The 24,186-nt window shown below is 27.7% G+C and overlaps 1 protein-coding gene across 4 annotated transcripts in view; it reads left to right on the top strand.

The window, feature by feature from the left end:
* LOC136971471 (BUB3-interacting and GLEBS motif-containing protein ZNF207-like) overlaps positions 1 to 24,186 on the top strand; it is an 81,656-nt gene that overhangs the window by 33,131 nt on the left and 24,339 nt on the right. For 2 of the 4 annotated variants that reach the window (XM_067265930.1, XM_067265928.1), the window contains exons 2-4: positions 11,393 to 11,519; positions 15,002 to 15,134; positions 22,030 to 22,263. In XM_067265930.1, the coding sequence (XP_067122031.1) occupies positions 11,393 to 11,519; positions 15,002 to 15,134; positions 22,030 to 22,263 (494 nt within the window). Of the gene's footprint in view, positions 1 to 11,370; positions 11,520 to 15,001; positions 15,135 to 22,029; positions 22,264 to 24,186 lie in introns of all 4 variants that reach the window. The other 2 variants (XM_067265929.1, XM_067265932.1) reach the window with 2 other exon arrangements.

The raw sequence follows: 24,186 nt of genomic DNA, 5'->3' as shown, positions 1-24,186 counted from the left end.
GGTCACAAAAAAATTATGAAATATTTGGTGGGCCGCGAGTATAAAAAGGTTAAGAACCACTGTGTTATATAATAAACATGCCAAATGATATGCCAAATTCTTGGACTATGTAAAGGCTATAATTAAATAATAGAAATTAATTAATTGACTAGAGGTAAGCTGTATGCTGCCATCTCGTATTAAATTTAATGAGCAATTCCAAATTAAATTCCAGAAATGTCTAAATTAAAAATTATTAAATTTAATAATTATAATATAATTAATTTTTAATTTAGACATTTCTGGAATTTTAATTTGGAATTGCTCATTAAATTTAATACAAGATGGAAGCATAACTGCTTACCTCTAGTCAAATTAATTAATTTCTATTATTTAATTATAGCCTTTACATAGTCCAAGACTTTGGCATATCAATTTTTTTTTTCTTTTTTGTATTTTGCAAATTGAATTTGCATTCCAAGTTGGTTCATTCCGCTCTAGAAGAAAAGATGATGATTCACGCTCCTTAACAATGTATATTGTATAATTTTCTTTGAATAAACATTATATATAAAATATTTGAATATTTTTTCGGCATGGAACACGTTATCATAATTTACGTTAATTTATATGGGAAAAATTATTTCACTTAACGAGTAAGATTCTGGAACGAATTATGCTCATTAAGTGAGGTTCCACTGTATTTCTATTATTTATTGATTAATATGTATACTTTTTAAATTCAATTTTTATAATTTAATTTGATTTTTTGATTATTTTTATTGTTATTTGTTGATATGTTCTTTCATACCATGATATTTTAAAAAACCATTCATTCATTTTTTGATTTTATTAAACATTTTCATTAAGTTTTCAATATTATGTTAACTAGATAAGATATTTGTAAACTATGATTGAAATTTTCCTAATGATGATAGATTACTGAATACAAAGCAATAATAAATAAAAAATACATGGAAATTAAATAATAAATCTTAAAGTATTAAAAAAATTATATTTATTTGTGGCAGAAATAGTTAATGTGGTATTCAGCAGATGTCATTCTGAGAATAATAAATTCTAAATGAAAAATTTAATATTTAAAACAAACATAAGAAGGTTGGAATATGCAAAAAAAAATTTTTTATTTATCATACAGTTTCCAAGGAAAAAATAAATATATTACAATGCATTTTTAGCAATATCTTTTCAAGGTTAATTAAATGTTTAACCAAGTGATGTCTAAAAATATCATATAATGATATGTTAATCAAGAATAACATATCATATAATGATATGTTTGTTATTCTTGCTTACCATTACATTACATCTTCTGTTTCAAAAATTTTTTATCTTTTAAAAATATTTTATGTATTTTCTTTTTACTTACTGAATAAGTTTGAATTAAAATTTTAAAACAAATATAAAAACAGTCAAGATAGCTTTTGATTACTTTTGCAGTTATATTTTAAAATTTCATTTATACAATTTTTTTTGTACTTTTAAAATTTTTATTTTATTTAATTAGACCTCATTTTTTATTTATAAGAAATTTGTTTTTATTTATTTATTATAACTTGTAAATCTAGCAGAACATTAATATTCAAATTCCTTTTAAACAGAATTTATTTCACCAAAAATAGTTCTGTTTAAAAGGAATTTGAATATTAATGTTTTATATATAAAATTACATTTTATAGGTCAAGGATGCCATTGAAATATCTGTTATGAAACAAAGTGTAGTTGAAACTGATTTTAAAGTGAAAATATTTTAGTTAAATAATAATAAACTGATTACTGTTGTTTTCTTTTTATTAGTTTTAGCAGGCCTCGGAGTCGCTCACTTTTCTCACTTGTACTCACTTTTCTGAAGTATCCTCACTTTTCTCACTTTTCAGGTCATTTTCTCACTTTTCTCACTTTTTTGGTCATTTTCACGTGCTTAATTAAGATGTGGGACAAACCAAAAATAATTTTAAAGCCAAACGAATTGCCGAATTATCGGACTATCGGAATAGAATTTTTTAGAAGAAAATACGCGGCCCTGAGCAGACTCAAAATTGCAACTGCCCGCTCAGTGTCGTTAGGTTATAGGAAACAAAAATTTATTTAACGTATTTAAAAAAATCTTTTATGCACTTAAAAAATCCCTCTCATTACAAATTCAGAAGCCAGTGTTGAGTAAAGTTATGTACTCATGCCATATTTTCATTATTCGCCAAAATCTACCTTATCCGAATTGCATTTCCTTCTACAGAGTTTAAAAATAAGTATTCTAAGCATCCCTGCGGTTTTGGCTGTTTTCTAAGAAAATCACTAAAGTCCTTTTGCAGGGGAAAACACATTACGCAGAGGGATTAATCTCTCAAGCTGACAACACTGCTGCCGCTTTTAAATTCAAAATATATAATTATTAAAATTAACACGAGATAGTAGCGTAACCTCCTACCACTAAACAAGATTTCGTTTCTGACCATTTAGTTATTCTGGTTATAGCCCAATAATTTGGTAGATTATTTGGTTTTAATTAACAATCGGGTTATGGAGTTGTCGTTTACAAAAATATTTTTTTACTTGATTTATCTTTAAATAATTTCATAAACTTGAGTTTAATAAAATTACTTTAATGATTTCATAGCATATTGTTAACGTTAAATCACATCTACATCTTCCCATAAATGTATGTTTAAATTGACTACAAGTATAATTATTCCATATAGTAAGTGTTATTTTCATAAAATGTGTGATTACTTTCCTTGTGAAATATCCATTTTTTAATCTTCTCTTATGCCGATTATAATTGTGCATTAATTGAGAAACTAAAAAAGTAAACGAAAATGTAAATTCATATTTACATATAAAATTTACCAAATAAATTAGCCTAAAATATTCGAAGTGTTGTAAAAAGTACAACACGTAATTGCTTGTGAGAAAGATTTTCATACGCTTCCCAAAGGTTAACAACTTTGCAACGATGTTAGTTTTTATTCATCTGCAGGAAAAAGTTCCTTTTTATTTATGAAACCATTAATAAAATATTATTTTACTTATATTATTTGGAGTACTGTATATTTATTTCAGATTTATTATTTTATTTTGAAATCAATATTTACACATCTCGAAGCATTAAAAAATAAACAGTTTCTGATAATGATAAATATCCGAGAATAGCCAAATTAGTGAAATCAGCATCGAAAATCCCGTTCCCATGAAAGAGAGGATCAATTTTATGCCGGGCACTTTCTCTTGATAGAGCATCGGTGTTGGAAAGAATGCTTAATTCACTTTTGATTGTTAAGGAGGGACTGAACATGTATGACCAAAGCCCACACCTTGTACCTATTACAAAGGACGACTGAAATTAGCTTCCTCGGTGCATAGAAATTATCAAGAACGATTGGAAAATGAAAAGAAGTTAAAAGAATAAGAGAAACGGAAAAAAGAGCACAGAAATGTTTTGAAGAACAACAAAAGAAAGCTATTTGTAACATGAAGATTACGGAACTGCAGCTGAGTTTAAACCAGAAAAATGTAGAAGAAAATGAAATACATGCAACAGGCCAAGTTTTGTTAGAAGCAGCAAACAAAAACACTGGAGAAGGCTATTAACAGCAAGAACATAAATGAAGTACAAGCAGCACGTGTGATGCTTATTAGTGTTAAGTGTTCAAAAGCAAGAGGAAGCGAAAAAGAAGGAAGCTGATAACATGCAGAATAATCTTAATAAAAGAACATCATCTTTCATGACTGATTATTTACAGAAGCCAAAGACTTTTCAAGTATTCATGTTTTACTTGAAATACAGAAGCCACTGGTTATCGGGAGACAGAAAAAAAAAACGCGATATAACCGAGTAATAAAAATTCTGGGCTTTTACTGAACAGATTATACATGCTATGGAATCGCTATTCTTTCGTCAGCAAGTGTTTCTGATATAAAATAAGCTTAGTTTTTCAATCCTGAATTTTATTCGTAGGTTATATCGAATTAATTGACGTTTACGTAAACATCGAAACCATGAACGCCCATTTAGCATTATTGTTTCTTTAACAATGACATTGAAAGACAAATACTGTCGATATAAAAACAAACATCAATTGCGATTTTATTATACAGTACTATATAAATCGCTTATTAGAAATTCGTGTGGTTTATATTTTTCAATAAAAATTATAAATGCTGTAATTGAAAATTTAAAAAAATAAATATTGAATATATAATAGAACATCAAAACTTATAAAATTAGAGTAAAAATTCTCTAAAAAGCAAAATAAAGTTACTACTGTATAAAAATTTTAAAGTTTTCGTTCAGAATTAGAGAGATCGTTTCCTTACACATTATGCAGTGAATTCGAAATTTTACACCTTTATGTGAATTGACGCAATACCGTTAATTCACATAAATGTATGAAATTTCGAATTCACAGAAACTTGTAAATGAGGAGACTGTACTTAAAACTAATAAATAAACAACTTTTATATCAAAAGGAAACAAATGACAATCGATCTATCCACCTGTTCTGCATATTTAGCTCTTTCTCGTATTTCGTTGCAAATAGAAATTCAGTGGCAATTGGTAATTTAAAATTAATTGACTCAAATGCTTTTAAAATTTGGGGGACCAAAAAAACGCGATATAACGAGTGGCTACTATATTACAGTATATACAGAAATTTTTAAAATGTGTTTAACCATAACAGAATAAAAAGAAAATAACAATTTTTACCGCTATTTTGATGAGTTTTCCTTCTGTGTTTTCACTTTGTTTTGTCACTATTGCACTCACTTTTTATTCACTTTTTTCTGTATTTCAACTCACTTTTCTCACTTTTTCAAAGGGGAAATAGCACTCCTAGGCCTGTTTTAGTCTTTCACAATAATTTATTTTTGTATGTACATATATAATTGTTCATAAACAAATTATATTTTTATCCTATTATAGTTTTCCTGTAATGTTGATGATTAAAAAAAACAAAGTTGATGATTTGTTAAGTTTATAAAAACTATAGTCTGTCAGTTTGTTAATTGTTAACAATTCAATTGAAATTTGATATTAATTACAATTAAATGATTAAAGAAAAAACAACAATTATATCATAGATCAAATCAAAATATCTATAATGAAAATGCTTTTAAATTTTTAGCAAAATTTAAATATTTAATTTTTCTTCTGATATTTGTTTAGTATGATAAATTAAAACAATCTGATTCATAATTATGTAAAAGTTGTATACAAAAATTAACAATTTAGTATATTAGTTATTGAAGTAGCATATTTTTTTCTAAATCCAATACTTTCATGTTTTGTTTATAATATATTGAATTGTTTTAATACTGTAACATTAAAAGCATCATCTAATCCTATAAGGCAATGTTTCTCAAGTGCGCATTTAAAGAATTTTTAATTGTGAAAATTGCAATATGATGAAATTGTTTTATGAAATCATAAGTCATTTTTGATGTAAATAGTTTTTTTTTATATGTAACATTAATTTATAAGTTTGACTCAAGGAAATGTCATTATTCCTGATATAATTTACCTAAATCATGTTTAAACACAATAATATTTAAGAGTACTTTTATTTGTATTTATTATCATCTATATTAAATCAGTTATTTGGAGAATTTTATTTTGATTTTGTTATGAGGTTTTAGTTTTATCATCAAAATATCAAATAAAATGAAGGGTTGCACATAAACAATTGTACAATATTTATGTTTTTTTTCCATTGATCTCTGATCCACAATCCAGAATATATTATAAATTATTTTTTCCATCAAGTTTTCTGGTGTAAAATTTAGAGAATCCCCCAGATCATGGTATATTTTGGATTGGAAATCATTCACCTAAGATCCTGTATGTCTTCATAATTTATCTACCTAAACCTTTGGTAATATGCTGTAATTTTTAAGTCATTCAGTTTATTATTAAAGTTATTTGAAGTTGCTTCTTGTCAGAATTGTTCATGGCATCATTTTCCCTATCAACTTCTAGTTTTTCAACATTCTTTTTTCTTTTCCTGGATCTTGATTTTTATTTGGAAATTATTTGATTTATCTATTTTGTAATGGGTTAATTGTTTAAATTTAATAAAATTACATATAAAGAATTAGGTTTATTATGTTTTTGTAAATTAATGAAACAAGACTAAATTTATTGCAATAAAGAGTATTAATACTTTTTCAAATTTATTTTTATTTATTTTACCTTAAACCATGTTATGGCAACTTAATTCACATATTCTTTATTTGGGAGTGAAAAGAAACAAAATGTAAACAACTTTAATTTGTTACTTATTCCAGCCAGATCCATTATGGATCAGACTACTAATTGAAACTGATGAAATAGCCTGCAATATTTGAACCCTTATGAAAAATTCTAGTTTAATTTTATGATGATTTAGTTTGTATTCAAATTTATTGTATAAGCAAACTCAAAACTCTACTTAATGCTCTGCTATGCACTTGTTCCTAGAGCCTTATCTCTTCTTCTCCTTTGTGCTTGGCATCTGTCATTCAGCTTTCTGCAATGTTTTGCATCACTCTTTTTAACTTTCTTTCATTTCTTTTTTAATTTTTAATTCTCATTTCCTTTTCTGTTTTTAATTTAGTCAATTCCTTATTACTTAAGTTTTTAATTCAGCATATATTTAAATTTAGGGTTTTCTTGTACTCACTCTTATTGTAAGTGTAAAGGATGACACCATTTAACAATAGAACAACGATTTATTTGAAATAACTCATTTAACGATTACAAATTCTAAATTAATGTTCCTTTCCTTTTGGTTCTCTAAGTTCTAACACAAAAGGGGGCTCTGAGAGAGAGTTTACATTAACTGTTTCATACCTCGTTGATAATTCCTCAGTGAACAACAAGGAAATTTGGCAGACAGAGGTCCAAATAGTCCTTCCCAATTTGAGCACAAAGTTATATTCGTAATCTGCCGAGACTCAAATTCGTCAGCTGTCAATGAGTGACTCCCTGGAGGGGGGATACGGGCTTTTATAGCTTCGTGGTGGGAAAATACATAATGTGATGGATTGTTTTGGAAGTAAAGGTGAATAGAGTGGGTATGGAGGTTAAAGTTGTTCCTAGGACTAAAACAATATGAAGAAGTTGAACGTTAATTGTAAACTTTAAGTCTTGCAGTATGGGAATGAGTGCTTGGATAGGTGAATGTTTACATTCAGAAAGGAGAGTTATAAAAATTCCCACGATGTTGTTTCCCTTTGTTTCGAATTCGTTAGTTTTTAGGAACGGAAATAATTAAGAAAAATTGACAAAAATTTCGTATCTCTCATTGGAATCTTCTCCTTTTTTTAAATTTCTTGTCAAAATTATGCTTGTTTTTTCTTTCTAACATAGCCAAGCAGAAAGTTGTATAAATGATATATTCAGACAAAATATATTCTGATGAAACAATAAATACCCAAGAAATGCAAAAAAAAATAACATAAGGTGAGTATTCTTTCTCTCCTCTCCCCTATATGTTGCCTGAATGTTTGGTGGCGTGCTCATTGTATTTTCCAGCTAACAGTTTTTGGTTTCAACATTTTAAAATTATATTACTCATTCAAACTATCACATATTTACATTCAAATAAATATGACAATACTAATAATAATTGGATAATAGGGAAGATTTATCTGCTGACCATAATGAATTATAATGAAAATATTGTGGGATTAGGTAATAAAAAGCAATGAATTTAACTTTGTATCTAAATTATGCTTACATTAATTATTTAATACAGTAGAATCCCGGAAACTTCATTCTCAATAACTTGACATTCCATAAAACTTGTGTTATTCAAAAAAATAAAAATACGTAATAAATTTTTACTGACTAGGATCAAATAAATTATTGTTCTTCACTGACATTTGATAATATCATCAGTTCCAAATGTTAATAAAGAATATAACCCTTTTTCAAGGTGCCTTGGCAAAATGCCACAATGCAAATGTCACTAACTTGAAAGTAGCCAATATTTTTTTAATTAAATTTTAACTACAAATAGAAATATTTACTATTGATATATAGTTAACATGTATATGAATTTGCACATGTAATATCTTTATGAAAATTTTGTTATTTAGACTAGCATCGTTGTTATATCTTAAAACATTATTTTTGGTAACTCATCACTTTGTCAGTTCATGTTAAGTTGAGTTTGTGGGACTCTAATGTATTTAGAGAATTCATACTATCGTCAGATTAGTTAATTTTCTTTATTACTATTATTAATAAAGAAAATTAACTAATTTTTCTTAAATGATTTGAAGTTTTAAAAATTTTAACTTAAAACATTTTGCCATATCACATTTCTGTATCTATCAGTTTGTATAAAAAACTATTATTGAGAAATAGTTTAAGGAAAATTATTTAAAAACCAAATAACATTAAAAAAGTTGTACATTACTTAAATAGTCTTACAGAAAATTATAGATATTTGTTACAGGATGTTACTTCTGATTATGAAATACATAAATATTTTAAAATTAAAATCTGGTTAGAATTTTATTTATAAATTATTTACTATCTTTCTCCTAAATGATGATAAATCTGAAAAATTTCAGTTTCAAAAGAAAAATGATAAAGGTCATTTAGAAAGAATTTCTGTGCATGTTATTTCCCAGAAATTATACATTTATACATTAATGATTGGAAACTATGTGAAAGTAGTTAATGTTACACAATCTGTAATAGGTTTTATGCTATTTTCTGTCTTGAAGAATATTGCAGTTGATGAGTATCATTATTAGTTATTGGTCAGAATTGGTGTCAAGTGGCATTCACCTTACTGGTATTTATATGTTTATGTTGTTAGATAGAAATTACTGTATATAAATTATATTCTAGTGTTATAATCAATCAGTGACAGTTGTCTTCCAATCTTAGCATGACAATTTGACTATTGACAATTTGTTGAAAAAAATTGATGTTTGATAATAAAAATTCAAAAGCAATCATTAGACATAAAATACTAATAGAAATCTGCAAAAGAAATTAAAATTAAAAAGACATTTTGTCATCAGACTTTGAAAAATCTGATTTTAGAAATCTGAACTGTCATAGGCAAGCTAATTAGTTCTGCAAAAATAAACAATTACATGCCATTTGAAATTCCACACAAGTGATGCAGAGGGATGTTTTGTCTCTTTCTGTATATTGGGTGGGCTTGCATTAATATTTTTTCTGGCTTGCATCACCTATTAATATTAATAAACATGTAAATTTAATTACAAATTATTAATAAAAGTATCAATTTCCCACCTTAGGGAAGTATTCAGCAAAAATTCAAACGTTATTTTCTACAACCTTTGTAGGAGAACAGTTTTTCCCGCAATAAGTTCAGTAAAAATTAAAACAAGAAATTGGCTAACAGACTCACACCAAAACTAATTTCAAACTAGCAGTGACTAATATGCAATGAAATATTTCTGATATATTTCTGATATATTATGTTAACATCAGTTTCAGAATTTAAATTAAGAATACCTATGTTAATTTATAATTATATATGAATGACATTTTCATAATGCTGAGCTGCAATTTTTAATCATATTTTTTAAATTTAATTAATTTAAAATATATGTTCTCCACCTCAAATTAATAGTGTCTTGCCCCTGTATATCATACTTTTCCTGCTACCAATACAGTTGTGCCTGCTATCTAACTCCTTTCAGGGGAAAATATTTGAATTGATATAACATGACTTCCAGTCTGTATCAGAAGTTCGTATATAGTTAATCTGTACCTCCTGCCCCTAACTTTCCATATCTGGTCTCGGCTTTTATCTATCTAACTAAATTCTCCAGATTACCAAAGGACAGGCAACGGCTGGATGACAATGGGAATCTACAGATCTACTACTTTTTCAAATTACAACCCAATAAATAATTATGATTTACTAGCATTTCTTTTTATTTTTTGCTCTTGTATGCACCCTGTGTCAGTTCAAAAGTTTTGAAATTTGGCCCTTACATAGAAAAAGGTTGCTCATCCCTGCTGTATATCATGGTCTTGAATTTTATTTTCAAAAAACTGGAAGATTTATCTGTACAAAGTTATTGTCTGCACAATGTTTGCTATGTAGGAAGTACAGTAGAGCGTCGGTAAGTGGAATGGCCGGAAAGTGGAATGATTTTCAGTCGGACTGTGTCGTGCTGAATCGAATGTTTTTGATACTAAATTTACTTCTAAAGTATAATTTTCATGTTTTTTATATTCTTTAATATATTTATTTTGTTTGTACAAAATGCAGAAATAATTTTTAACGATACGATAACGATATTATAAAAATTTTCGTTAGGCTTAAAATCGACGAAAATTCAACATGAAGCGACATGCAACGGAGAAAAATTCAACAGGAAGCGATACGCAATGGAGAAAAATTTGAACATCGGATAGGTTAATGTATTTTTTCGTACAAAGTCGGAAACTGGAACAAATCATTAACTGGAAGGACCCCAGTCCCCAATTGGTTCCACTTTTCGACGCTCTACTGTACCATTTTTGCAGAAAATATCATCCAATTAGTCTATTCAGTTATTTATTTTATAAAGAAAATTTTTTCATTCAGAAAGAAACATTTTCTTGATTTGTAAAATACAGTAATTATAATGGACAATTAGAATATTATTGAACCTGAAGCAGATCTCGATAGAGATATGAAAACATTCATTCGTGCAAGTAAATATTATTATATTTTACTGGAAATGAAAAGGTTTTGAAAGGGCTAATGGACAAAAAATAAACTTTTTAAATAATAATGAAACCAATTAAATGAATTCAAAATGCTGTTTAATGAATGAAATTAACAACATTTTAATCATTATTTGTTTCTTGTAAATTGAAAAATTCAGTATTTAATAGGAATTATTAGTTCAAATGATTAGAATGTAATTATTATTTGTCATTGCTTGTGAAATACAAAATGTGCATTACATAATTTATATATATTGAAAAGAGAATTAATGAAAGGCATATAATTATGTATTATTAGTAAATCTATTAGAAATAATTTTTATTAAATACATTTGTCAAAAATTACAGATAATATATATTAGGTATTAAAAATAATTTATGGTAGTAATAAATGTCATAGATTATACACTGAAAAGTAATTAATGTTGTTTAGAATGGTTGTTCATTTTGGACTATTTTCTTTAATAATTTAATTTTATAAATTTTATTAGATATGTTTAAATTATTGGTTTATTATTATAAATTCAGTCTAGAAGCTTAGTCCTTTTTTCTTTTTATTCATTTAAACTTATTTAAAATAAAAATTTATAAATATTGGCAATTGAATAAAACTAAATTTTGGTGAATCCTAATTTTTAAGTTAATGATTAAATTATTACATTTAAAATATTTAACTTGTTCAGAATTTATCCTATACTACATCAGGTATTGTAACCGTGAATTTGATGATGAAAAAATTCTTATTCAGCATCAAAAAGCCAAGCATTTTAAATGTCATATTTGTCACAAAAAATTATATACTGGTCCAGGTTTGGCAATTCATTGTATGCAAGTAAGTATTCTAAGTAATTATATTAAATTTAGTTCTTTTACACTATATGTGAAATCATAACATTAAATTAATGTAACAATGCATGTGCTACATTGCATGTATAAAAATTTTAAAAATAGAGTATAAAAAATGGCTAGTATTGTATAATCATTTTCATAATTAAGATTTTAGTATAATGGTATTCTGCTCTTTAATTTGATGGCTTCTCTGATCTTATTATTTTTATGGGTTGAAAAAGTAAGCATGATTAATATTTTTTCTTTAAATTGCAGTTGATAAGTCAGTTTATTAAATATGAAAAATCTGATACTGTATACAGTATTTCTATCATCTCATATCAAATATAACCTGTCAGTTCTTCTCCCAGCATGTTGACTGGACAATTTTTCCCTGGATATGATAACTGATGACTGATAATTCATCCCCAGACATGGTGACCAGCCAATTATTCACCAAGAAGTTGATTCTCGGACAGTGCTTTCCCAGATAGTTTTTCTTTAGAAAATTTATTCAAGATTTTTTCCAATGATTCTTCTCTCCAAAAGTTTTATTTCAGAATATTATTTTCCTAAATAATATTTTGTAATGTTATTTGTTTAAAGATAGATAATGTATGATTCTTCAACAATAAATTGTTCAGTATTTTCTCTATATATAACTATTATTCTATTTTTGATGTACAGTGATACCTCAGTTTTTGCCGATAATCCATCCGAAAACAATCAGTGAAATCCGAAACCGACAAAAACCAAGGCAATTATCTCCATGCGAATCAATGTAAATCCAATTAATTCATTCTAGACAGTCCAAAATACATACCAAAAACACATTTTATAGAGAATTAATATAGCGTTAAATACTAAAAGCAATAAGAAATTAATATAAAAAAACAAATCTAAAGGAAAGCAATGGAATTATTTGGCTAGACGCACAGGGTAATGTCTTGTCTTGTAGAAGTTAGTTGGACATGAGCTTCTAGCCTATATTGCCTCGTGGTAAAGTGTGATGTAATTGTCATGTAATAGTAGTTGTATGCATTTATGATGGTCGTATTGTGGGGAATAATGCCTTCCAGGAGGTCCGTTTAAGGGTAACTGGCCCCTATTCAGGTGTTACAGACGTGGAGAAAACCTGGAAAACTTCACGTGACCAGCCTGTCTTGGCAAAGTGCAAAACCATGACTGAACTCCCAGTGTTCAGAGAACGGAAACGTTGGCCAGTGGTGGGTTGTCATGGGGTAATGCTCACACAATGAGAAATAACGCCACACTGAGCTGGAAAACATGTGGGTTGCCCTTTGTTTTTGCAAAATTAGCAGTGAGGTCACTTGGGCATGTCGATGAAATCCGAGGCAATTGACGAAAACTGAGACAAATTTTTCACGAAAAAAATCGATGAAAACCAAAACCGACAATAACCGAAGTCAATGAAAACCGAGGTATTACTGTATGTAGATTATACCAAAAATAGTGATCAACCAAAAAACTTTTATGAGATTTGTCAATCATAATTGATCTGCTGGGATTATTTAGAGGAAAATATTTTGTTTAATCTAATTGTATTTTATTCAAGGTAAAAATGTCACACAGTCAAAATATTTAAAATTCTTTCCCAAAATGTAAAGTAAGAGAAGATGCATGACATTATTTTTCAACTTTGTAATACCTGTGTTTAATTCCTAGATAAAGTACAAAAGCAAATTTTTGTAATCTAGTACTAACATGATAGAAACAAATAATATAGAACTTAAATGAAATTTGTAATAATGCAGGCAAATTTATAGAGATGATTATATCTATGAACTGATGAATATTTTTTCAATGTCTGTAAAACATGATCAATGGGATAGAACTCATAAATCTTTCACCACTTAATTATCATGCATAAGTTGTAATTAAAGACAGTATAAATACTTTCATAAGTGTATAAATGTAAGTACCTCATATTAATTACTTGATTAAAAACAAATCATGACTAACAATCTTTTCTGGTGTTTATAAATAATTTTATCTAAATACAATGTAGAAGAAACTTAAACATTATTTCTGTAGAAAACAGTTTATATTGTAACTTGAATATACAAAACAATTTGCAATTTTTACATAGCATTGTACACATCTAGGTGTTATGCAATTAAAGAGATCTAATAATTTTATATTTAAAAGCTTAACATTTTTAAATGCATATCATTTGTTTAAGTTAAGAAATTCCTTTCTCCATAAAAATTTATTTGCATTAATTCAAAGTTGTTTTCTAGGGAGAATTATGCAAACGTAACTACTCAGTAGAATAATAGAAATAATTAACCAAAGCAACACTGCAGAAATTACTCTCTAAAAATATGAGGCAAAATTGTGTGGGAAAGAACTGTTTGGACTTTGTTACTTGAGAGGAATTGTCAGGGAAAGAATTTACAGGGAACTGTGTATCATATTCACATTTCAATTGTAACCTGCTGTAAGTTTAAGATCAACTTAAAAGATGAGTATGTCTAAACTATAATTTTGAGCTAAAAATCTTGAGATTGATTTGATTTATATACTGAAGTTTACAATAAATGATTAAAATGATTTTCTACTTATAATAATAGATTTTTCATTACGTAAAAAAAGAAACAGATATAACAGATTAGCCTAACTGTTTTTGGACTTTTTACATGCTTTTATGTATAATAGCAGTTATACTGCCATTTTTCTTAGAATCAAGTTCATATATAAATTCAGATTTTTAAGATGTATTTTATTACAAGAGCTTATTTGTAATAAAATGTATTTTTAATTAAAAGTCCTGTGTAAGTTTTATTTATCTATATATATAATTGAGATGAGTTGATAATAATTAATAATAATAATCAGCGCAGAGCCCAAATGGTTAGGAGTTAAAAGTTGAAATTTGGTACACAGTTAGGGTACATCACGAGAACGCACACTAAGAAGGGATTTTTCAAAATTCCTCTCCAAGGGGGGGAGGGACAGGATTAAGTCTTAACACTTCCATCAACAATGGAAGTGTCAATAATGGAATTTCCAACAATGGAATAGTTAAGAAAAAGCAACATGCAAGATGCAGATGCAGTTTTTTTCGTTTTTGCAGGAAATCAAACATATTTTTAGATCCATCTAAAAATTCTCTAATTAGTCTGGAAACAGGGGGACCCAATTCTTGCATTCTGTGAAAATGGGTAAGGTTGACTATAACGTAATAATCTTAATCTTCGCTAGTCATTACATTTGCCTGAGCAATGCCAGGCCTACTTGCTAGTTAAAATATAAAATTTTATATTTTAATTACAATAGAATAGAAATGTCAGATGTAAAATATCAGAATAATCACTAGATTATTTCAGACATTGAATTTTTTTAAAACAATTATGAATATTTTATTGAAATTACAAAATAGTTCACAAAGAATTTTGACTTTATTTCTAGATATCTACTTAGTATAACATAAAAATAAATTAATGTATTTTTATCTCTTTAAAGGTGCATAAAGAAACTTTAGATAAAGTTCCTAATGCATTACCAAATAGGAATAATATAGATATTGAAATCTATGGTATGGAAGGCATTCCAGAAGAAGACATTAAAGAACATGAAAGACTAAAAGCAGGAGGAGGTAAAAAAATCTTATAAAATTAATAGTAATTTGTTACATTTAATTTTTGAATTGCAAACTATATTCTATGGATAATGAAATAACAATAATTCTATAAGCTCATATGAACAGATTGCTAAGATAGACAAAAGATTTTAAAATATTAAAAAATATCTATATATTTAGAAGTGAACAAAGTCATTTAATTCACACACTTATTGATCAAATTTGGAAAAATGGGATCTTAAATTAAATGTCTTCACCTCTAGATATTCAGATAATTATAAAAATTTGAATTTATTTCAAATTAATTGAATAATTAACAATTACAGCTATTTTGTCAGTCATATGGTCTATTATTAGAATCTTTTGTGTTGTACAATAATTTTTATCTAAAATTTATCAGCCTAATGTGTATATTTCATTAAAAACTTTTTGAAAATCTTCAAATACATTTTAATTGTTTACATTTTGTCACATGACTATTTGTGTTATCACTTGCTTCATTTTGATGACGATATTCATAAGCAAGTTATTAAAACTGCTAAACTTATTACTTGATTTATTTGATTAATTGAAAATGTTTTATATTCAATTCTGTTGGTGCACATGGTATACATTGTGGCAACATGGCAAGCTACATGGTTTAGTGCTTTGTTAAATATTTGTTTTAAATTCAAGGTTAGTAAGTTATTACTTTCTTTTCTTTCAACAAATGATTATCATGTCTGGTAGATGTCCAAAAAGATTTTGTCGTCATCTTTCTTCTACAGTACAGTACTTTGAATAAGCCATAACAAAACTAATCAGGATAATTTCTTTAAAATTGTATTGAGTTCAGCCAATAATAAATAATATGATACAACATTTGTAGTAAATGTATCATTTTTTTAAATAGTTTTATGACATACATTAAATTTTTCTTCAATAAAATATTATACTTAGTAGTTATTTCATTTAGTTTCACATTACCAAACATCATGTAATCTGTCATTCTTGATGTGCAGATTTACTGGTATATGTATTTGTTTTTGTTCTCTATTAGTTAACTCATTTGTAAACTAAAGATAGTCAGAATAATAGTTGAACTGTTTCTAATTAAAGAAATATCTTTTTGACTTTCTTAACTAACAGTGTGTTCTATTTTGATCTTCAGTAAAGAAAGCTTTGTCCATATTCATAATAATAACAAATTGTATAGTCTGCTAAAATTTTTCACAAATGCATTTATAATTTGTATAATTATGATATATGAAATTATCACAAAATTTCATTATTAATGATGATTCTATAATAAAACATACAATTAAAATATAAGGAAAATGTTTATAATCATAATTTAAAAAGTTTTTTTACATGAATGCTCTGTATGCTATAAAAAAACTTTTATTTTTCAGTTTTATAAAAGGATCTTACTAAAAGATTATTTTATTATTGCAAAAAATAGCTAACCAGAGAAGAAGAAAAATAAATGTGTCTAAAAGTGACAATGATATTAAAGAAGTAATGACAAAAACGCAGATTAACTAGTTTAAAAAATATCAATCAATCAATCTTTATTATTTGATATAACTGGTGTTATTACAAAGGGGTTAAAGAACATTGTTATTTTAAGTTAGATACATGAACAAAGAAATTATATAATTTATAGAGTTAGCATGGCAAAACTATCACCAAATAAAATTTGGTAACAAAAATCAGATGGCAGTGTAGCAACACGAACATCCAAAAGAATGTTGCAAGAATCAAGAAGGTGTTTTCTCATATCCATCGCTGTTGTTCCACAAAAAGAACATTCAGAGTCATCTAAGATGTTAATTATTTTACCATTTAGGTTTATCGAAAACCTATTTAGTCTAAATTGTGCAGCAAATGACTACTTTATAACTCAAATTAAACAATAAATAAGGCACTGGACTCCACATTCCATTAAGAAAAATTTCACTATTCTAACTTCTTTCACTGAAATATTGAACATCTTTTAACCAATGTAAGTCTCTTAGTCATTGATCACAGTCCAGAAAGAACAGACTTTCACTTAAATACATATAACTAGATGACAATCCAATATTATTTAGTAATCTTTTAGCAATAGCAGGCCATGGCTTCAAAAAAGAATTACCATTTATCTTTGAAAGTCTTGTATATGTCAATTTTCAGTAGTCATCTTCTGGTAGGTCAATAAGTTTCCTCCAAAATTTAAACAATTTTATCGACAATCCAATAGCGAGAGTAGGTCTTCCTGATTCCATTCTCAATGCAGGTCCTGAGACAGATCTGTTGATATGGAACATCTGCTTAAAGTAGAATAACTGTATTGGATCAAATTTGTCTGCTAAAAGACCGTCCCAAACCGGAAAAGCATAAAATATACTTGGTCCAATGAAAGAATCAAATAATTTAAAATAATTATTTAATGAAGATGCTTTAATTTTAATAAGTAACTTGATGAGATTGGAGATTTTAGATTTTGCAGCAAGTAATCCTTTATTTAAATGATAGAATGTGCCATGTGAAGAAAAATAAATACATAGATATTTAAAATTTGACACAATTTCCAGTTTATGATTTTCTAAACTGAAATTATCTGTTTTTTTAAGTTTTCCACCTCTACGAAAAAATCATAAGCTTTGTCTTTTCCAAATTAATTGTTAATCGATTATTTTCACAATATCTCCAAGTAAGATTAAGTCTTTCCCTAAGTGAAGAAGCTGAATTAGCCAAGAGAAGGATATCATCAGCATAAAGAAGACAGTTAATTTTGACATGAGAAGACAATTCTATCATAGAACTTTGACTTCTCAGAAGTTTAGGGAGATCATTCAAAGACAAAACAAAAAGGATAGGACTCAGTGGTTCTCCTTGAGGTAGCCCTCTATTGGACTCAACATGATCAGTACAAAATGAAAAAGTTTCTATAAAATATCTAGTATTAGAAAAGAGACTCTTAAGTAAGTTGACAAAAATGCAGAAAGACCAATGCTCCTAAGCTTATACCATAATGAATCATGATCAACTGTATCAAAAGCTTTCTTGAGATCAATAAAAGCAGTATATAGTTTCCTTCGTTTCCTCGAAAGTGATATTTGAATAAGACCAGTCAAAATAAACAAATTGTATTCGACTCCTCTATTTTTAACAAATGCTCCTTGGAGAGGTGTAACAATATTAAACTCATTCATCCAATTCTGGAGACAATTTGCAATAATGGTTGAAAAAACCTTTCTAAATACATTATGTAAAGCAATTGGTCTATAATTAGTTGGCATCTACCTACATGCTCTCTTATATATCATTCTTAAAGCAATTTGTTTCCAAGATAAAGGAAAAGAACAACTAGACCAAAAGGAATTAAACATCCAATATATCCAGTAGTATTTCTGTAGAAAGGTGTTTTATCATTTCATTCCTTATATTATCAGAACCTGGGGCCTTAGATGATTTTAATTTTCTGATTACAGTTTCTAATTCACTCAAAGTGATAAAGTCATCCAAAACAGGAATATTATTACCAAAACATAAATCAATATTAATTACTGTATTTGGTCCAGCAAAATACTCTTGCAAATAATTTAACCAATTCAAGGGAGATATAGCATTTTTACACAGTTTCTTAATTTGAAATTTATTAACTAGTGACCAAAAATCTCTAGTATTTTTGTCTTCAATAATAATGAGTTTATTTTAGCCAAAAATAACTTTTTCTTTGTCTTACATAGTGACTTGTAACTTTTATTTAATTTACAGTATTCGTCCAATAGATTTCTAGTTTTGTTTCTTTGAAACATTTGTAGTATTCGGTTCTTTGATTTCTTTAAACGTAGACACTGAGGAACAAACCATTGCTTCTCAAATGATAATAAAGAAATGCTTTTCTTAACCATCCCACATTGTAAAGCTGAAGTCAACAAAATCTTTAATAATTCATCATAGTAACTCTGCACATCCAGCAAAAAGGTCGTTTTAATCGAGGCATATAGCGAGCTTACCAAAGACAAATAGTCATCCGATCTATCTTGTTTCCATATGTAGCAAACTTTTGGAAGTTTCAGAGTCCATATGCTATCCATCATAAATTCAAATGATATCGAAGTTGGAAAGTGATTTAATAACAGTAAATCTACATTTACAGTTATTAGATCTATAACAGATAGACCGACTGTCGAAAAAAAGTAAATTTAGTTGGGTAGTCTGAGGCACATCAACCGTTTAAAATATACAATCTGTGCAACTTAATCAGTTGTAAAAAGCTTTCTTCTCTTTGGTTCAATATTGAGTCATTAGATCTTCGGGAATTTAAAATGTTAATGTTACTCTCAGCATAAAAATTATCTAGTTCCTCACCTATTCTAGCATTCATGTCTCCCAAAATAACTATTTCATCCTCAGAGAAATTCATCAACAAGTCTTCCATTTTTTAAAATAATACATCATAAAGATCTATTCTCAAATAAACAAGAACAATTATCAAACTTTGACTAAATGGACAAAAATTTCTCCTATAATTAAATCTAATCACTATTAGATTGTCGGAGTTAAACAACATTTCTGAAGAACCTAATTTTTGGGAAACTGCAAGAATGAGACTGCCATATGGACAATCAGGACCAGCTAGTTTTCTAGCAAGTTGTTCATATAAAAACAAATCTGGGTTCAACAAAGAAAGAACCGGTTTATAAGAGTTAGTTAACCAAGTCTCAGTTAAAGAAACTAAATCATAATTTTGCAATACACTCAAACCTGTTTTTGTGCAATTTTTTTTTGTGCGGTATACCAATTTGATTGAAATTCATATACCGCACAAAACAAATCACACAAATAAAAAATTGCACAATAAAGACCGCACAAAAACAGGTTTGAGTGTAAATATATGAACTCTTGGTCATTCACTGTCAAATCTAGTATTCCTTGACAATTTCAAGACAGTATTCTCATTTCTAAAGTTTTATTTTTCTCTTTAGTAATTGTTCCACTTAATTCTTTTGGCTAAAAAAGTATCAATCTTCTGTAATTCATTCATTTCTAAATTGAAGGTGAGTTTGTCACCATTGACCATCAGGCAATCGGCTTTCAGAAATACTTTTTTATTCAAAGATTTAGCTTCTGCAAAAAAAAAAAGCAACAATTTTCTATGCCTTAAGTTTGATTTATATGACAAATCTTCAAAGACTCTAATGTGCGAGTATGACAGCAATGCCTGAACTTTAAATTTTTAAAAATAACTCTTTTTGTCATCTTGAGTATAGAGTTTAAACAATATGAGCTGAGTTCCCTGATATTCGATAACTATTAATAAAAGGAATAGACTCCCCGCTTTGTCTTTTAAATAATTCAATAAAGCGATTAGCATTATTAACTATTTCTTCACCATCACCACTCAAACTGGAAACTATAATATTATCCTTCTTCGAATTGTTATATACAGAGTCTATATAATAATTCTGAAGAGAAAATTTATCCATACATACAGTTTTAAAAGACAAAAGTTCAGTAATTTCTCCTTCCAGGCGAGATAGACGTTCATCATACTCTTTATGTAAATTAGACAGCCAGTCAAATTTTGATGACAATTCTTCCAGTTTTGATAGAATAGTATTAAAACATTCCTTGAGAAGACACAGAATCTTCTGAGATAGTTGAGAAGAAATATCCTGTGATGCAAAATAGTCCTCCAGTTGAGATGATTTCAATGTTGGTTCGCTTGGAGATCGACGACGTTTACTGGCGGAAGTCGAAGCTTTATTGCAAGGTGAAGAATGTGGTGTACGAGACATTGGATCTGGGTTAAGTTCAACTCCTCCAATAACAAGCAAAAAGAACAGAATTAAAAATGAAAGTATCACAATGGAAAAAGACATCTTCAATAATGTCAATTAATAGCAAACAATTAAATTGTAGTTCGTAACAGTAAGTCGTAGAAAACAAAACACACCAACACCAGCACTGTCAAAAGTGCCCCCACTCAATATAAATATAAATCAGTTCAAAAAATATAATTAAATAGATGTAACTTAATTTTAACAAACAGTTGAAATTTTTTAGATTACTATTTGTGAGAAAGGCATATTGTTTATTTACTTAAGTAAAGTGTATAAATTAGAAAAAACTGCCTCTGGTGAGCAACCAATTAACATATTAAAATTTAAAATTAAGAAGTTAATCAGAAGTAATAAATTGTATCAATAATATTTTCAGAATAAAATGTACTGTACTGTATAGATTAAAGTGTCAAATGCTACAGTGATAATCTGATAAAGTTTAATGGTTGCTGAAAAAATTATTGCTAAATAATTGATTATTAATCAGATTTGATCTAGTTATATTAGTTTAGCAAAGAATTAAAAGTTGAATGGTTAAAACCCATCTGTTAAAATATTTAAAATTTAGTAGATCAAAATATGACATTTAATTTCATTAATAGGGATAAAGAACAATTAAGTAAAACTCATTAGTGAATATTTCTAATTATATTATCAGTTACTAGTGATGTTTTTTTTTTCCTTTTGTATAAGTATCAGTGGTTTAAAATATTTTGTAAAATTTTTTTTAATTTTATCAAACTGTTAATTCTTGAGAAATACAGATTTTCTTCTACAAATTTAAAAGTATTAATAAATTTTCTATCTTTTCTAGCTATAATCTTTCATTTAACATTTAACAGAATGTGCTCAGCAAATAATTATTAGATTATCAAAACACACTTTGCTATAATTTATTGAAAACTAATGTTTTTGGCCTATTCCATAGGCCATCCTCAGGTTAAACCAGAAGATTGGAACATAATCTTATCTTTTATTTTGCATTTTAAACCTAATCATTTCCAGTTTCAAATTACTAAAGACAAATATAACTTTATTCAGTTGTATTTTATTATTATATGACAATTTTTAATATAGGATTCAATTTTACATTTCAGCTCAAGATAGTGATAGAGATGATCCTAAATCTGATGATAATAGTAATCCAGGTCCTATAACTTCAGTTTCATCTGCCATGCCACCAGTAACTGTTGCTCCAGGAATGATGGGTCCAATGCCTGGAATGATGGGACCTGTGCATGGAATACCATTTGGTCCTGGAATGCATGGACCACCAATGGGACCTATGCCACCAATGGGAATGGGACCTATGGGGCCAATGCCCCCAATGGGTAAGTTCATTTATTAAAATATATTTAAGTATTGTTTGATATTAATAAACGGTCATATTTTTAAGATTATAAATCAAATTGTTATGTTCAACTTTTCCTAAAAGATTTACATCAAATGCTATTTGCTATCGAAGTGTTTTTAATAATTAATTTGTAGATGATAATTTTAAAAAAACATCAAATCCTTATGACGGAAATAATTTTTAAGAATATACATTATAAGTTATGAAGTAACTGTTTTGTATAAAATATTCAAAAATTTTTTTAATACGGTAAGACCCCGCTTAATGCTGCCCCACTTAACGCTGTTTCAGTATTACGCGGTAGTATTGGAATTACCCGAGATCGCACGCAGTGTTGGGATCAAGGCATAATATCAAATTTTAAAGCTTATTATCTGTGGCGGATATTCCGACAACTGATTGATAAAACAGATAGAGCAGATAAGCAATCCATTAGAGATTTTTGGAAAAAACTATAGTATCATGGATGCTGTAGACAACATCAATCTTTCTTGGAATGAGGTGACCGAGAAATGTTTTGAAAGGAGTATGGAAGAATGTATGGCCGGAGCTAAGCAGGGATGTTGACATGAGAATCCATTGTTGATGTCGACGAAATTGTCAAGCTAGCTAATGAAACAGGGTTGGATAATATAAATGTGCAGGATATTGAAGAATTATTGCAGGTTACAACTGGAGAAAGATTTTCCAACGACGATCTTAAAGAATTAATAGAATAACAGGGGCATGAAGATGACGAAATTAGAGTTTCTGAAGATGAGGAACAAAAGGAACTTTCAACAGATTTTCTAAAAAAAAAAAACGTTTAGCCAGTATAACGGAAATAATGGATCAGTTTATACAAAATGATTTCAATTTTGATAGAAGTTCAAAGGCAAGACGTGTCATGGATGCGATGTCTTGCTATCGACAACTGCTTGCTGAATGAAACAGGAAAAGGCAAATGACGTTAGATGACTTCTTCACAAAGAAACAAAAGATGTCAAATGAGGAAGAACCTTCCTCATCACAAACATAACTTCTTTACTCGAACGTTTTTTTTATTTTTATGAATGTTTTATGAATAAATTTCGATATTAGCAATAAATAAGTCTTTAATTAATTGTAACAAAGAGGATTTAACAATAAATGTTACAAAATAAAACAAAAAAAAAAACTGATAAATTTTCCTATTCTCTGTTCTGTTTCATGTATCCCCCTTATTTACATGTTAAGATGACCCCGTTTAACGCTGTTTCGTTTAGCGCTCTGACATCTAGGAACGCATCCCCCGTGTTAAACAGGGTCTTACTGTAATTAGAATAGGATACATAGTAAAATTTATGTCTTTGATTATGTAGCTTTATTATAGATTAATTTTCAGGAGTAGAAATCTTATATTATGAAAGGTTACAAATTGCCTATACTATCTACTGTACCTATTTATTGGTCAGTCCCTTTAGTTTATCAGATTTTTTCAGTGAAAAAAATTTCATAAAGTTTAAGAGGTTTTCATGTCAGATCAATGAAATTAAGCTAGGCAAATTTTTTAGTCAAATATATTTAATAATTGAACTTGTACCTGAAAAACTACATATTATCTTGCATAATTTCTTGTTAACTTTGATAAAGAAAATATTTCGCAATACAGTTGAATCTGCTTAATATAATTAGTTTGGGATATGCATAGACTGATATCAATAACTGACTGATAACATTAAGTGAGATAAATCATAAGTAAATAAGACTGTAGTAGTGACAATTCTGGTTGTTTTTTTAAAACTGATATTAAGATCAAGTGTTTGAAACAATTAAAAATTGTATAACTTGAAGATTTATTAATTATAATTATTTTTATTTTTTAATATGTAATTCATCCAGTATAGTCTGCATGGTAACAGCTAGTATACAATTGAAATAA

This window comes from Centruroides vittatus, unplaced genomic scaffold, assembly GCF_030686945.1.
Source record: "Centruroides vittatus isolate TY-2023 unplaced genomic scaffold, ASM3068694v2 contig_2565, whole genome shotgun sequence".
Taxonomy (NCBI): domain Eukaryota; kingdom Metazoa; phylum Arthropoda; class Arachnida; order Scorpiones; family Buthidae; genus Centruroides; species Centruroides vittatus.
The sequence above is the reverse complement of the archived record's forward strand: the minus strand, read 5'-3'. Positions and strand labels throughout refer to the sequence as shown.